The 14857-nt window shown below is 39.2% G+C and overlaps 1 protein-coding gene across 4 annotated transcripts in view; it reads right to left on the reverse strand.

Moving 5' to 3' along the window:
* The window catches only part of BTBD7 (BTB domain containing 7), a 57142-nt gene that overhangs the window by 28709 nt on the left and 13576 nt on the right, over positions 1-14857 (reverse strand). For 3 of the 4 annotated variants that reach the window (XM_080594231.1, XM_080594229.1, XM_080594230.1), the window contains exons 2-3: positions 8587-8772; positions 1746-2825 (exon numbers count right to left, since the gene is read on the reverse strand). In XM_080594231.1, coding sequence (XP_080450357.1) covers positions 1746-2825; positions 8587-8668 — 1162 coding nt within the window. In that variant the 5' untranslated portion in view covers positions 8669-8772. Of the gene's footprint in view, positions 1-1745; positions 2826-4141; positions 4290-8586; positions 8773-14857 lie in introns of those variants that run through there. The other variant, XM_080594232.1, reaches the window with a different exon arrangement.

The raw sequence follows: 14857 nt of genomic DNA on the forward strand, positions 1-14857 counted from the left end.
TGTGCAGGAAAGAAAGCTATCCAGAGTTGCGTGACCTTCGAGAACAATGGACAGAAGTGAAACCCTGTAAGGCTGAAAACACTAACTGCCCCCAATTCAGTTCTGCTTATCAAGAAATAGATACTTATGTCCTGCAGCACTTGCACAATTAAACCTTTTATGTTTACGTTCAAGCAGCAAGATTGCAGGCTTGGTGTGCCTGCTTTGACATAAGCCACAGAAATAATAATTTAAGTTTCCAGCCTTGCTAATATGTAAATCACTTCATAGCAACTCTAGCTATTTCCTTCTCTCAGCGAGAATCTCTTGTATCCTCCACCCCATACCTCATCTAGGCCCAAAAAAGGGATTGTAAATGAAAGTAGATAAAGATCAGAAATAAAGACCTGTTACACATATTTGAAATAAACAGCATGCTTCAATAATGACGCTCATTGCAGCTAAAAGCCCTCATACGGCATTTCTTCTGTCCCTGGAAAACACAGATGCATTATCTCCAACTTACAGATAGGAAATAAATTCTTTTTCTTCAAGTACATTGCCAGCCACTGATAGCAAGACTCATTATGCATACTCACACTGTAAAATAGAGTGCAGACAAACTAATGGTTTTCAGAAAGGAAGCTGGCAATTCTAGACTTTGTACCATGAATGCAGTAAAGGGCCTCATTTTCAGAAAAGAATACACACTCTACGAAAGAGGAATAAAAACTGCAGATGAAGTAGTTAGCATTTTTCAAAACCTCAGCTTGAATTGAGAAGACTTGAACACAGCAGCTTTCTCAATTCTTCACACAGACAAACATCCCAACTCACAGCTTCTGCTGACCAGGTTACAGGGCGAGCTGCTGTAGGAATAGTGCTTGAACTGTTCTGTGAGAACAGGCACTGCTAATTCTACTCATTCAGATGCTCAAAGAAATTCAACTTTCACCACCCCCATCAACAGCACCCTTTCCACATCCAATAAAGGTGGCTGACACGTAGGATTCCAGCACCAAAGTGACAAATTAACAGAGGTGCATTCACGCTCAGGTCAAAAATACCCCTGGATCCCACAGGCTGCTCCTATTTATACTTCCTTATTTAAATGTAAATGTACAATAGCTGTAGTCTTCTTCATTTAACATTTTGAAAAAAGATGCACTAGAAATATGAGTGAATAGAACTCCAAGTTTCATTGCAGAAGGCTATTTTATCTGACTATGAGCACAGCGCAGAAACTCGAGCAAGTGTTTCTTATTCTTCCCCTTCGGAAAGCAGAGGGCATGCAAGCATAATACCCACTGCACACCCTGCTCCTACTGCTGAGGTAGGACAGGAATTACTGAAAGGCACTGTGAAGAGAAAGCAACAGCTGGACAGGAGACAAAGCTTCACTGACAGTTTAATGCTGGCTTCTGCACAGGTATGACTGTGAAGAAAGTTGATTTCCTCAAATGGACCGAAGTGAAAAAACCCATACCTCTTCCCCTCCTTTCTTTTTAAACTACTGTTTGGACTCCTGCAGAAACGTACATTTTTTCTTTTCATACTGACATTTAGCATTCATGTTTTCTTAACCAAGTTCGACATTTAAGCTATTCACAATTAACTAGTCTTGTGGAAGGCATCCCTGCCCATCGCAGGGGGCTTAGAACTAGATGATCTTGAAGGCCCTTTCCAATCCAAACAATTCTGATTCTCAAGATAAAAAAAATTGTTCAAATGGTCATTTATTCCGTAGAGAGGACAGTATTACATACCTTGTGCAAGCATGTTAAACTCCAAGAACAGTGCTATGTGGTAAAGCTCCATAGCTTCTTCAGCCCTAGTCATGTTTAGTTTTCCTGCTACAAGAGCCTGAACTTCACTTAAACTGCCCACTGAAGGGCTGGAGTGCAAAACTGAGAGGTCCACCACATCTGTATACATACAGTTCAAGATGACCTTAGCGTACTTTTTTGGTATGATAGATTCATCCAATATAATTCTAGTTGGAGTTCGTAGAGTTCGGTCTGTGATTTCTTCACCAGTTCGTATCCTCCTCTGCAGCAAGTGGCGAAAAAATGGAGATCGTGATGAAATAATAGCTTTGTGAGCTCTGAGCTCTTCATCTAGACAGTTCTGACTTCCACCAAAAGTTTCAACTAAGTCAGAGTTGGATGAAAAGCTTAGAACCACATCATAATAGCACATATAATCAAACAGTGCACGCATGTCAACGTCTAAGGAATTTGGTGTTCCAAATTCTTCACTAAGCTGCACGAGGATATCAACATTTTGGAATCTTGAATCCTCCATTCCAAACTCTCCCGTATAAAGGTAGTGTAACAAAGCAGAAAACATAGGCATATCAATGCCAGCTGTGTTGATGTCCATTATTATTTCTGCCCCATACTCTGGTGAGGAAGAAAGCAGCGTCTTAAAAAACGGACATCTTGCCGCTAATATCGCACGATGCACAGGAAAACAAGTTTCTTGAAATATTAAGTCTACATCGGTACAATATTTGTACTGATAAAGTTCAGCCATGTCTTTTTGTAGCGTCCTGGCTTCTGGTCTTGCTAAATTAGCTTGTAGATAAAGTTCTTTTAAGGCTGACGTCCCTTCATATTCTTCTACTAATGCATTAACATCTCTGACATCCCAGCCTGAGAGGAGTTCTCGCATCTGCTTGGCATGATCAGCAGATCGGCTAGATTTCCGACGCTTAATGAATTTCTTTTTGAGGGTGGCAAGGCCAGAGGTTTTCTTTTTCTTGTCTTGAGGTTTCTCATGGCCATGGTCAAGGCTATACAGCTTTGATTCACAGCCATAACCTTGATGAGAGTAGGATGATGTCCCTGAAGGCAAAACAAAAGGAAGAAAATTAAACACATTCATTCTTTAAAAGAAAGGTCTGTAATATTCAAGCAGTCCATCAGTGTCTCTAAGTTAACAGTTTTTCCTTCTCCACACATAAGATAATTCAACAAGTTGAAAACCTGACTGAATCCTTTTCTGGCTATTAAGAACAGAAAGCCTTTTTCTTCATCTAATAAGCTTATGTTTATTATGAAGTTTATACTTTAATAATAAGTTATTGAATTATTAAAATTTATAGCTTCATTTTCTCAATTCTAAGAGCCAGGCAGTGCCAGTTGATGTACCTCTGTTGCACATGGCACACTTATCAAAGCAGGAAGAGAGAACTGTGGTCATAATGTTACAAGCTTCATTGTACTAGCGCTAGGAGATGCAAAAACACAGCCTTTTTAAAAAATACACTTGTAGGAACTTAATGAAACAGTAGTCTCACAGTAGCTGTGAGCTGCCCTCATCTTCCAAAGTAATTTTCAAATTCTGTTCTTCTACAAGGGTGGAAAAAAAACAAAAATAAGAATACAGTACCAAAACTGTCAAGAAAATTAAGGACAATTAATCCAATTTTGATGCAGATTTTAACATGAAAACAGAAATCCTGCATGTGATAATTAAGTAGTGCTGAAAATCAAACACAAAAAGGGATCCCTTCCACAGAGCAGATGCCAATTTGTGTGTACACCCCATTAAAAACAATATGAAACATGCAAACTTTAATTTAGTAAAGATTTCCTTTGAAAGTAGTATTATGCAGTTAAAGAATGCATGTCATTTTTCATCGAAGATCATTTACATGTAAATTACGTTGTGATCCAAACCTGCCATGAAAAATAGATTTTCCCCCAACATTATTTGCATTTCATTCCTGACCTGTTCTCCTAAATGAGAGTTTGCTGATGGCCATTTTGATGTTAGCTACATATACAATAACACAGATAGTAAGAAAAGAAATTAGGATTAACATTTTTAGAAGCAATGGAAAACTGAATTAAAGTTTTAATAAAAAAATTTAAACTATAGTTTAAACAGAACTATGACTCACTGGGTAAAGGGCTATTTTCTAATTTAATTTACAGAGTTTTTATTCTGAGACAGATGGTGGAAAATGCAGACTTGACAGGAAAAAAAAAGTACACCAAACCAACTTCTTCCAGACAAGATACCAAAATAAGACGCTTCCAAATGGCATAAAGATCGATAGCAATCACAGGCTTTGTTAACCTGAAATATATTTGTAAATATTTCTGTTGGGAACATTTAATAGGTTTCTATTACTACACTTGCATAACTTCACTACCTGTTGTGGATTATTAAGTTCAAAGCATGTCCAACCACCACATAGTTTGTGTGGCCTTCTGTAACTTGTTTCAGTCACCTGTCTGTCTCTCAGTTCCATTTGTTCCAGGCAGATTTGATGTGATGCTATTTTGACGTTATGGGCCAGTCTGTCAAAGTACAGTTTTAGTTACCACATTATTTCAGATAGATATTTTTTGAAGTTTGAAAAAGATATGAGCAATTCAAAGTTGTATCTGAGAACATGGCAAATCTAGCAAGTTAATATAACCATAAATTGTTTCATTATTTAAGCCTCAATAACTTTAAGTAACCCTATACACCTGCTTTTCTGCCAAGCTAATAATAACTTCCCAAATCATGCCGTGTAATGGTTTTACAATCCACCTGTTAGTGAAAGTTTTGGGAAGGAACTTTACTTTCTTTGAGGAAAGACTATTTTAGCCATGCTACATTAAATTTCGCTCAATCAGGCAACATATTGTAAGTCATATTGAAATTTCAAGACATTCAAGTCAATTTAAATGAAAAGACTAGTAACTCAAAACTACTTCAGAGAGATCACACCATAAAATCTGCAATATTCCTTCTACATGATTTAATAGATATTACAATAGAAAAGTGGAGATTCAGCCTCCTGCTGATAGAGATGAGCCTACAATTTCACTATACTTAAAAATAAGAGTATAGATTACATTTCACAATAAAAGTAACTACACTTTGGACATTCCGTAACAATGCTGCTCTGAGGGAACAAGCCAGCTCATTATTATTTCAAGTATTTTGGATTCTAATGGCAAATTTGAGTACATTCAATATTCCCTTATATTCTGCTAAACAAAAAACTAGGACACCAGAAGTCTCAATTTCTCTCTTCCCTGAAGGCTGCCATCAGGTATTACTTGCACATGAATCACCACAAGACACTAAAATACCATTCAAACCTATGCACACCCTGAGCTACATAGAGGATTTAACTTCAGAAGCACTGCAAACAGCACTAGTAAGTCTTACAATTAGACAAAGCACTGCTATTAATAGAGCTGTGGCAACTGCCTTTCTCCAGATGCAGAAGAGGAGATGCACTAGCACAGCCTCCCTGGATTCCCAACAGCTGGTGGCTCAGCATCCCTGAAAGAAAGTTTTGACAAGCCTCTTTTGGGTCTACCTGTATTCCTTCAGGAGGCATTGTCATTAGAAGTCGGAAGAAAGAATTTACTCCCCTCTTCTACAATAAAAGGCGGAAGTCTAGTATTGCTGAAAGGGACCTGGGGGTGCTCACTAACAGCCAGCTGAACATGAGCCAGCAGTGTGCTCAGGTGGCCAAGGCGGCCAACAGCATCCTACTTGTATCAGAAATATCATGGCCAGCAGGACCAGGGAAATGATTGTCCCCCTGTACTCAGCTCTGGTGAGGCCGCACCTCGAGTACTGTGTTCAGCTTTGGGCCCCTCACTACAAGAAGGACATCGAGGCCCTGGAGCGTGTCCAGAGAAGGGCAACAAAGCTGGTGAAGGGCCTGGAGCACAAGTCCTATGAGGAGCGGCTGAGGAAGCTGGGGTTGTTCAGTCTGGAGAAGAGGAGGCTCAGGGGAGACCTTATTGCTCTCTACAACTAACTTAAAAGCAGTTGTAGCAAGGTGGGGGGTCGGTCTCTTCTCCCAAGCACCAAGCAATAGAACAAAAGGAAACAGCCTCAGGTTGTGCCAGGGGAAAGTTTGGGTTGGATATTAGGAAAATTTTTTTCACTGAGAGGCTTGTGAGGCATTGGAACAGGCTGCCCAGAGAAGCAGTTGAGTCACCATCCCTGGAGGTATTCAGAAGATGTGTAGATGAGGTGCTTGGGGACAGAGTTTAGTGGTGGACTTGGCAGTGCTAGGTTAATGGTTGACTTGGTGATCTTGGAGGTCCTTCCCAACCTACACGATTCTATGATTAAACGTTGTTAAAAAGCAATAGCTACTTCATGCCCCTAGACCATGTCTAGCTTTGAACAGATAAATATTTATAACAAACAGATGACTGCCAAGAGAAACTACTAGGGCACTTGACAATGAATAATGGGATTTGTCAAGTCCTCTGCATGCCTACACATGTTAAGAACTAATTATAGAGCTGCATATAAAAAACAAACATCTTGAACAGATGTACCACCCTAGAAAATGGTGTGAAATCCTCCTTCTGAATGCTGTAGACAAAACAGCAAGAGAATGACTAGTTAAGCCTTTGCTAAAACAAAAGTATTTTTTACAGGGAGCACTTCATTTGTATTGATTTAGCTCCTCTTTGAAATCTGCAAGCAAATTTAGCATTGATTTAACTAACATGGGAAGTCACACTATGAAAATACCGTGCTTTGTTAGATCAGTTCTCTGCTTTCAATGTTCATCCTACATTTATACTGTAGCATGGTGCAATTTTAATGGCAAAGCAGCATGTCTAAACAAACCCACGGGTCTGAATCCAGTTTCCAGAAAGAAGGCAACTAATACACATCGTGCTCTTACACCACCAGTCTTCGTGCTGCCCAAAAGCATAACTGCAAATATGTACACCTTATGCCTTCTGCATAATGAAACTGTAAAAGTTCATGTGTAACAAAAACATGATTACTTTGACAAGTGATTAAAATCTCATCTATCAATTTTAGGACATCTATTTTCTACTGAGACAGCTACAACAAGCCAGCCACCCAACAAGAGTCAAGAAATAGCCAACCAGTGCAAGGCAGAAAGAAGGGATGTATGCCAGTGTCAGAAGTAGCACAGTTACACTACTAGTGTACATGCCACCATAATATCAGAAGATTTCAATTTTTATTTTTATTTTTTTTAAATATCAGAACACTCATTTTCTTTGCTTAAGATGATACAATCACATGCTTATAAACCTTCCTCAAAAAAGCCTCAACTCCAATTTTCATTAGGTAATGGGGATCCATAAGTTTGCAGCATACTAAATAATAGATTTCTATTTGGGTTTTAATATCGAAGAGCATCATGAAAACCTTCCACACACAAAGGACAAAGTTCCCAGGGAATTTGATGAAGCCTTTGGAACTTTCTCCGCCTCTTATAAACTCTTCAAGTGATGTTTGGGAACGCAGATCTGCTAGGGTTACTCTTCATTCAATATAAAGGCAGATTAAAAACCCACCAAGATGTGCACTGAAAAAGTCTTTGCCGCGATTTTAGGAAGAACACAGATATAAACTGAGATATTTCTTTTACTACTCTTAATGTATTTTCAGTGTATCTTAACTAAGCCTTTAGGAGGACTTTACAGCATAGTACAACATACTATGTAACATACAAGATGTTAGTGCTAAAAGTTTTCTTGACATGCTACTAGCACACCCAATTTTAATCCAAAGAAACTTTCACATATAAGAACTTGTGTGCTATCCTCTACTCAGATCTCCAAAAGTTAGGAATGTCACAAAAGCTGAGATTAAAAAATATTACAAAGCAAGTCTATTTTTCCTCTAAGAATTCCACTGCGCTTTCAGTGGTGATTAAAAACAGAAGTAACACTGCATATCATTAGCTACTTATTCACTGTTGCAAGCCAAGGCATAAAGGAGAAATGTGTTTATAAAGTATTTATGTTATTTACTGCTAAGATCATTCTTCAGGCTGTCAGGGTGTTGTTTTTTTTAAACTCGATTATCTTCTGAAGTAGTGTCTTCTTTTAGATTCATCACGTAATTATTATTTATAGTGTGACAGTGCTTAGATCTACACTGAGGTCTTTTTGTGCTAGACTGAAAAGCATATAAAGTTGGTACCTGCCCCAGTTATGACTGGGATGAGAAGGTAGTTTAAGAGCACATCTACTCAAGTTTCTACTTAGGCAAGGTACTTTATTGTCCTAACGGTATTATAAACAAGTAACTCCCCTCTCCTCACCCCAATTTGCAGAAACAGGAAAAGGGCAGAAGGAGAAGTTATCTTCCAGACTGCTTGTTACTTGAACAGGTTTATTAGCAGAGATAACCTTTCTGGCAATGAAGAAGTAATTCACTCTCCTACAGACACAATGCCAATACTACAAGGAGCACTGATGATCAGGAGTGTTCTGCGCTTTAAGAGTTTCACTGAAAATCTGAGGAAGAACGCAAAATGGTAAATACTATTTACAGTTAGCAACTGCTCTTCAAACAGCAAGAGCTAGTGTGTATGGCTGAATTTTCAAAAAAACCACTTTTTTTTAAATAAATAACCTAGCAGCTGTTTACTAGCAACTGGCAGATCAACTCATTGCATATATACACCAAACAGATATTGAACAGTACCAAATTTCACGCACTACTGAGCTTGAACAGATTCAAACTGATGACCTAGAAAATAAGAACTAGGCATAATATTACTGCAAAGAATTCAAATCCAGTTTATATACAATCCAGCGAGCCATTTATATAAGCAACAAGATAACTGAAGAAACTTACCTATGAACGTCTGTTGTGCCTGTGAATTTCCCCCTACCCTTGGGGAACATGAGTGAGGGTAGTTAGATGCATTAGCACCCATTTTCTTCAGTCACTCAGGCATTCCGCCTGCTGGCTCTTCAATGTATAATCCCATAATCCTTTATAAATCTTCAATCCCAGATCCAGCATTCTGTTCCTCCATTTCTGAAAAGCAAAACACCAATAAGTTACTTTAACAATTGTTTTTCGTAGGTATTACATGATTTAGAACAAACTCAGCCTCCAGCACACGGTGTTTCTAGAACATGTTTGAGGTTTTATTTTTAAAGATAACTTTCTGTTTGAAGGATTAAACCAAGATCAAAAAACATTTTTCCTGAAATCTGTTATGTCCAAGCCATTCACAATTCAGTATGACAAACTGCGACAAGGAACAGGATGGCTAGCAAGCTCAGAAGTCTTCAAGCAGGGGATGGTCTAGACTAGACTAGAGCTGCTCCTTTAACTATGCCAAGAAAGACTGTACATGCACACTGATGCATTCACACATTGTTATAAACATCCCTAATTCAATTACAATGACTGGGAAAGCAGAATAAGCCAATTTGTTGAAGGTTGTACCATCATAACTGCCTTCAGCTGCATTCTGATTTCACACCAGCTGTGTAGTTCTCATTCAGTTCTTCAAGCTGGGACTAGCAGCTAGAAGTAGGTTTTTAATAGTCAAAGTAAGGCACATATTCATTACCTAAATGAACATTTATAACAAACCCGAAGTTTAATCTACTCTTTATTAGGCATTTGAAAACATTTTAGAAGTCAGTTCTGAAGAAACCTGAACAAGGACTTGCATCGTACATACAAACAAGCATTTTCTAATTTATTTTTATGTTAACAGCATTAAAATATTAATACTGCATAGTGAGAGTTATCACAGTAACAGCTCCTTTTTAGTCAACTGAGCGTGTGCACCCCCATCAAGAACACAAACAGATGGACAGGTCAGAAAGAACACCACAAAGGTAAAATCTATCCTCAGAATTTTTTAGACTCAATTCGGTTCAGATTTAATATTGTGAACATGTAGCTAAATTCCACCAGGCTGGTACAGGTGTAACTATACTTACTGTATGCTACCAACCTTATCCTCTTTCTCAGCACAACTCTGGCATGCCAGATTGGACAGCTGAGTACCACACAAGAGTATGTGTTTCAAGGAAGTTGCAGCACCTGGTCTCTTTTCCCTGCTTTAATAATCTGTATTTCTGGCATGAGTTTAGAAGTGGGAGTTACCATGATGCTGCAGAGGCGAGATATGATCCTAGCTAAACACACACACCTGGCTTCTTAGTCACAAACGCAGCATGCAAAACAGATCCATCTCGAGGAGCAGAAAGTGAGAGGCTGCAGACTGCTGTAGGAATAGAGGGAAAAACAACAAGTGTCGCAACATACAAGGGCTGCTTACATGAGGAAGAAGAGCAGAGCTGGGTTTGGAAACCTAGCTTAGAGATGTAGCAATGTGAAGAGGTGAGACACTGGCACGGCACCGAAGCATTACGAAGAGGGTGCGTGCTTTCCAGCCATCTGATGCCACAGAGCAAGGTTCCTCAAAGCAGGCCATCTGGCATTTCTGTGGTCATCAGGTGCTTGCAGAAAGGAACCACAACACCTCACAATAGAGATTTCGTACAGGCACAATCCTTACCGTGAAGGGCTTACAGCCCAGGTCTGCCTCACAAAGTTGCAGCCTGTTTCCCCTAGCCAACTTCTGCAAAGGCAGAAGACCATCACAACACAGCAGTTTTACTGGTGTTGTGTATGCCAACTGCAGCCTGTCTGCAGGCTCGCGAACACAGAAAGGGGGAGCTGCCGTGCCTGCCCTCCCCAGCTACCTGTCAATGTCTCCTCAAGTGCTTGTAAGCTGGTGCTTTTCTCAACCTTATCTCTACACAGATTCAGCTCACCACAGGTCAGGAAATGGAAAAAATAAAAAAATTTTGCTTGCTTGGTGAGATAAGCCTGCTCAGTATGAAACGAGAACCAGAGCGTGCACAGAACGGGCAGCATCACACCTGCTAACGCCAGCAAATCTCAAACACAAGCTGTTGGATTAGTTCAGTCTTATGCAATGTTCTTCCCCACCACCATCCACACACAAAAATAAGCTAGTTATTCTAGGATAACCATGCCCATATGGATGCAGACCTCTTCTCCATACAAGAAAATCTCCACGGACTTAAGGAAAAACACAGAAAACAACTTTCACTGAAAGTGACACTTCAATTGATTTGTGTACCTACAGGCAGTGTTGCATAGATTTTACTTCCATTTCTATACGGAATTAGTTACATTTAGTACAAGCGATAAGAGTTGGAATTCAAACTGCAAGGCAACTATCACAAATAATAGCCAGCAACCTGGGTAGATATCCCAACAACTTCCCTTTTCTCTGGGAAAATTGGACTTAGTTCATCTGGACTGAGTCCTGCAGTAACGTCACTGCTATTCTACTTTCTGCTTCTGTGTTCAGTTGTGATGTGTTAACTCGTCCATTAGATGCCTACTAATACTTTTCAATTCTTCCTGGCATGGGAAAAAGTGTAGTCCGAGTCTCAGGTTTGAAGTTAATACCTCACGTCTTCTTCCACTTGGCAAGAAGCATGCCCCAGAAGATGGGTAAGGAACATGATCAAAGAGTATACGCAATAATCCAATGCATTAGACATTCAGCGTCTGAATTTACAAAATACAGAAGAATGTGAAAACTATAAAAACCTCATAAAATGTCTGATATATAATTTAATTAAATGGCACAAAAGCATTGTTACACATTAAACAAGTGAATACCATGCAGAATGAATTCACTCACTAAACATAAAATATGTAACAAGTAATTTTGCAAAACGTAGGACAATGTAAAAAAAGAGTGTCATATTAAAGCTGTATATATAAAAATATATGTATATAAGCTATATGCCAATTTGAGTGAAGGAGGAATTCAATGCATTTAAGCAGAACAGGCACTATGGTCAGCCATTCTGTCCATTTACGTATGCCACAATTTCTTGTGTGTCCTTTCTAATTTAACCATGCACTGAGTGGTCAAGTGGACGGTAACAGACATCTTGAGGGTATTTTGCTTCTCAAATTCAAACATTCCAGTTAGTTACAGGGTATATTGTGGCACATAGCTCTAAACTGATCATAGTTTAATACCACTACTCTCCTTAATGTTGTGTATCACTTAAAAACGTAATCTTTGAATTTTTATTACATTTCTAGGTTGTACGAGGTAACACTGTACAACCCGGAACCCAAACAACTTAAGCTGGCCACAATGACGACTGTCCTGGAGGAAGCCCTGCCCTGTTCATCCTCAAATCCACTTTCCCTACCTTATTTGTTCTGGCTCAAATATTCAGTGAGCAAGAAAACTGACCCATGCATTAAAAGCAACCTTGACAAAAAGTTCAATTTTTAATCAGTATCAGTTACCAGTTGGCTTCTTATGGCATCACACGAGCACAGGTAGAAAAAGAAAGAGCTTAGGGAGAGAACTAAGCTACTAGAGCCAGGGCTGCATCTTTTCTGCCAGCAAGGCATCCTTCTTGTACCACTTGTGCATACAGTAGGGTTTCTTTCCCTCCCCCAGAATGCACTTTAGCCTCCACACTAAACCCAGCCTACCTGCACAGAAATCACTCTTGCATGTACCTGCTGAGCTCTGTATGAATGTAAAGACATCTCAGCATGCAATATGCCACATCAAGAATGCCGGTTCCCCATAGTTAAAGAGCACTGCAGAAGAAAATTAATGAAAAACAAAGAAACAATGCCAAATAATTAGATACTTAGCTGCCAAAGGAAAGATTTCATCTTTCCTTGCAGATGTTATCTTGAATACCAAAAGCTTCCTATTTCAGCTTAACTAAACAATTACATCTAATTTTAGTCTCAGAATACAGTCCTGATTTATTTTTTAAGAACTACTATCGTGTGAACCTCTTCTTGCATGGTACAGTCCATATCCATGCGAACGTACACACTACCAAGACTAAATTAAAGATCTGCTGACCTACTGAAACAGGATCTCTTGTTGAGAACAGTGACACACGAACAGATGTGCACTGTTTTTCTGTATACGTGTACACAGAAAAAAGTTAAACTATGTCGAAGTTCTTGTTCAAAAAAAAAAAAAGCCTGCAATGCAGTAAATAGTAGATGAACTGTGTTACATGAAGCCAGGAAGCTTTAGGAGCCAGAATTATTTCAAATGCTACTGAAAACACAGAAGTGACTTCCAAATTAAACTGATACTTAGAGAATAAAAAATAATAAAACAAAAAACACACAAACCATAGATCTAATTAAGTCTTAGTACCACCTGAATTAAATTCTTCAGTCTTCACGAAACTTGCCAAACTGAACTTAAGATTTTAAGAACCTAAAAGGATTTGCATCTGAGGTACCTGGGCTGACAGCCAAAAATTCCTGGATTGGGAATTTTGGTTTAACAAAAATCTGTGTACAAAATGGACTTTGGCTAACGGTGACACGTTGCTTATAGTCGTCACTCAATATAAAGCTTTCATAAATGTTTCTGTATATTAATTAGATCCCAGTGGAATAAAGGGCAAGGTGGAGAGTGTTACAACACATTCTACACCCAAAGACATCCTCCCACACCACCAAAAAAACCTTAAAGACCTTTTTGTATTTCTTCTGCAGTTGTTGCCACAGGATTATGAAACAGCATAATCCTAGGGAAAAAATTAAGAAATCATATCAAGCATATGTACGTACTTGTACCATCATTATTTTTCAGGTTTTATACTTTCACATATTTGAGATTCACTACCAGTAACAGACAATACAAACATACCTTATTCATATTTATTTACATTTTCATTTAGCCAAAGACTGCTTTGCTCTTTTGCCCCAACAGTTCCCTTCTAGCAGCAAGGAAGCAGAAAGGATGTCAGATGAGACGACAACATCCAGCAGCAAATAGGTCCGTTTTTGCACAAAACTCAACTAACCAACCCAAGCACACACCAACCAAAAGGGCAAATCCCAGTAAGGAAGGACTTCAATTAAATTTTAGCAAGGACAAACATTTAGGGTCCATGTTCACCAGCTTGCCTGAACCTGCCTCCAGACACGGTGCAGCAGGCTGGCAATGGGCACTTGAGCACCAAGCCACGCTCAGGAGCACAATGACAATCCCATATTCAGCAGCACGGTTCTACCGCTCCCATCCACCTGGGGAGGCTCCAAACACAGCCGCCCTGGCCACAACAGTTATTACAGTGCATCAGTACTGGAATTTCCAGACAGCAACTGGGACCAGCACTTAAGCATGAAGAAAAAGTTGCTTATTTCTGCTTGGAGTCACAGCCGTTTGTTCAGATGCACGCTTACTATCTACCTCGTTTTGGTACTATCCTCCCCGGGGGGTGCTCCAAGGAAGAGGAGCTGAGAGGCACCAGGTATTACTTGTTCACACCCACCTCTTATTCCACGCATGAGGCACTCAAGGTACTGGCATACCTGCAGGTTTTGCCAAGGCTGGAAGTCTCCAATCCTGGGAGCACACACACTCAAGGACTGAATGCACCTAGGACAGCATATCTCAAATAAACTGTGTAACTGGTAACTCTCTCTTCAAAGAAAACAACTGAAATTTTGAAGGACCAACTGTTTATAGCCTGACACATATGCAAATCCACGCAGAAGTCTTTTTGATTTTTTTTTTATTCTAGTCAAGCAATCAGCCTTTCATCACTCAAAAATACATGGATGATACAATAGTAAGTTGTAGCTAATACATCTGAAAGTTTCTAGTTTGGATTAGGACTGTACAAAAGTGAGGAATGAATAATGTTTTTCATGATTGCAATCTAAAAAAATTTCATTATTTACTGCATGGGCAAAAAAAACTGTAAGCAAAACACCAGACCTTCAGCCATGTCAGCAGTTACAAGCGCAAAAGGGCAAGATATAACGAGATCATTAAAGTGACTGCATTGGTTGGTTCTTTGCTTCGGATCACGTGTTCCAGCTATCACAAAGAACCCTTTTTTGAAGTTAAGCATGAATTTTAAAGCATTTTCTTTTCCATAAAGTACTATACTTGCCCATTAAAAAAGAAGATATTTTGAAATGAAGGAGGCAAAAAACCCACAGTAGACCTTGCCTTTTATTTCTAGACCTATTGAGACTCTCAGGGCTGAGCTTTAGAAAAAATAATATAACCTGTACTACTTTTCAACATGTCCTCTGGGGA

Source organism: Anser brachyrhynchus, assembly GCF_964034855.1.
Source record: "Anser brachyrhynchus genome assembly, chromosome: 5".
Lineage (NCBI taxonomy): Eukaryota > Metazoa > Chordata > Aves > Anseriformes > Anatidae > Anser > Anser brachyrhynchus.